General features: G+C 39.4%; 1 protein-coding gene across 1 annotated transcript in view; it reads left to right on the forward strand.

The window, feature by feature from the left end:
• The window catches only part of LOC101863564 (MICAL-like protein 2), a gene marked incomplete at its 5' end in the record, with an annotated part of 39518 nt that extends 36929 nt beyond the window's left edge, over positions 1-2589 (forward strand). The window contains 1 exon segment of the mRNA XM_005113156.3: positions 1362-2589. Coding sequence (XP_005113213.2) covers positions 1362-1438 — 77 coding nt within the window.
• Positions 2590-2606: the final 17 nt, after the last annotated feature.

A 2606-nucleotide genomic window follows, 5' to 3' on the forward strand; every position in this document is an offset into this window, starting at 1 on the left:
TCTTCCAAGCCCTACCACTAGCATCAGCGTGCATAGCAACGCGAAGCCTCTCTGTGCGGCGCAGCCAAAGGTGCCCTCAACCGGCCGCCATGTTTTAGTTTCAATTCCTCACAGCGAATCGGCGATCGCGAAGAGGGAGTTCCGCTTCTATAAGTGTAGAATTCTGTGATTCTGATATTCTTACCTCCCCTTAAAAATCAGAATATCGGAAATCGACTGACAAAAACTAGATAGATTCTATCTAGATATAACTACATGTTTAGAATCCGCACGTCAATATCCTAGATCTAGTAACTTGACAACCTTTGTTGTTAAAAAGCCTTTTTTTTCATCTTTGACCATTTTAAAGCAATGCGTTAGTTCTAATATCTAGATTTTTAGATCTAAATCTAGATTAGAGAATAACTCTTTGCCTTTGGTTTGTTTTGGTTACGAAGTTTGAAATCAAAATCAAAGTCATCTCTTTTCTAACAACAAAATGCCAGATTATTGTAGTTTCTTTCAACTTTTGAATCTTATGTTTTCTGATTACTTTTGCTTATAGATACGTTGCGATAGTCTTGTTTGGGGTTTGTTTCGCGGAGGGAGACATACGCATAGCACAACTTGTAAATTAGCGTGGCTAGAAGTAAAGGCAAAGGAATACAATCCAGATTTTTGGCAATTCTCAATCTGACTTCGACGGGTATGAAAATGTTGTTTTCATGTGAGACTCTAGAATGGATCCTCTTGTCCATCTGACGGGTCATTCCAACTCTGTTGGTACGGACGTATTTCGCCAGCTGATATCAGTATGGTATAAAAAAATTATTACACTCGTTACTTTGGTTGACCATGATTTATCCTACTTGTGAAATGGCCAGTTGTAACGACTCGTTGAAAGTCGTGACTACAACTTGGCAATTTCATTCGTAGGATAAATCATGATCTTACACCACAACTCATGTAATAAATTATTTATCTCACCTCCTTCTTTCTTGTGTTTGTTACTCTCTTGTAACACCTCTAATCTTCGGCACTTATACGACCTTATTGTGCTGCAAGTGCCGTAAAACTCTTACTTACGAAAACTAAACTTCATCAGTACTTGTTGTAATGCTGTTTATAACTTTGTGTAACTGTCATCTGCTCCTCTTTATTTGTGGGTGGTTGGCGGGTGCTCGGGTGTGGTTTGCTCCTTCTTTCCTGTCGAACATCCATCATCCTTATCTCTCCTCCTTGTTTTTCATGTTTGTTACTCTCTTGTAACACCTCTGGTCTTCGGCACTTGTATGACCTTATTGTGTTGCAAGAGCCGTAAAAACTTACTAAACAACTTGTTTAATCAGAAAATGTTTTCTTTTTTCTCTCCTGTGTGGCAGGTTTGTGGAAAGACTCCAGTGGCACCCTCAAGGCTCTCAAGGGAAAGAAAGTGGCGAAGTCCAAGTTCTATGCTTAGTGGAGGTTTAGTGGACGTCCACTCCCAGAGGCCTGAGCCCTCAACCATGGGGATGCTGATGATGATGATGATGATGATGAAAGGCTTGCTTCTACTTGTTATTGTCTGTTGGTGGGGCTTGCTCCTACATACACACACACACACACACGTACACACACACACACACACACACACACCCACACACACACACACGCACAATCTCACAAACACCAGCAGCTGAGTACTTTCTTTAAGATTTCTCCAATCATGTTTTAATATATATATAGTTATGTGAATGATATAGATCTATGTGTATGTATATACATAATTTTGAGCTTGTAATAAGAACATAGGCCCTGTACATGAGTTGTGTTCAGTGGCATTGCATGATAGACTTTTATGTTATAAGTATACATATATATATGGGTTGTGTTTAGTGGCGTTACATGATCGTAAGTTTGTCGTAAATGTAAAGATATGTGTGGCTCAGTATGTACTGGCAAAATGGTCTTCTGGGTGCGTGGGGGGAGGGGAGGAGGGTGCTTTTACAACAGATGGTGTAGTGCTTGCAACGATGCTGACCTCGCCGGAAAAGCTTCTGAATGCTGGGAAAAGAGCGAGTTGATTCCAGATTGCGACAACTTCCTGTTCTTTTGTTTATTCTTTTTAGAATAATTATGAGAAAAGAAGAAATCCGTTTAAATACTGCGCTTGTTTTTACACAAGGAGCGTTGCCGAAGGCATGAAGACCAAGTACGTCCATTGTACTGGAAATGTTTGCTGTTTGTTTCTGTCACAAATGTCTGCTGTTTCTGTTTCAAATGTCTGTTGTTTGTTTCTGTGACAAATGTCTGCTGTTTGTTCCAGACATGTTTGCTGTTTGTATCAGACTTGTGTGCTGTTTGTATCAGACTTGTGTGCTGTTTGTATCAGACTTGTGTGCCGTTTGTTCCAGAAATGTTTGCTGTTTGTTTCAGACTTGTGTGCTGTTTGTTTCAGACTTGTGTGCTGTTTGTTCCAGAAATGTTTGCTGTTTGTTTCTATCCAAACTATTGTTCTCTATGGGCTTTCACACATGGGTGCTTCAGCGTTTTTGGAATGGACATTGACATTATGATTGATTATTCTTTAAGATTGAAATAGATTCTATTGAATGTATTTATGCTATTTGATTTGGAATATATATATA

Source organism: Aplysia californica, unplaced genomic scaffold (assembly GCF_000002075.1).
Source record: "Aplysia californica isolate F4 #8 unplaced genomic scaffold, AplCal3.0 scaffold01670, whole genome shotgun sequence".
NCBI classification, from domain to species: domain Eukaryota; kingdom Metazoa; phylum Mollusca; class Gastropoda; order Aplysiida; family Aplysiidae; genus Aplysia; species Aplysia californica.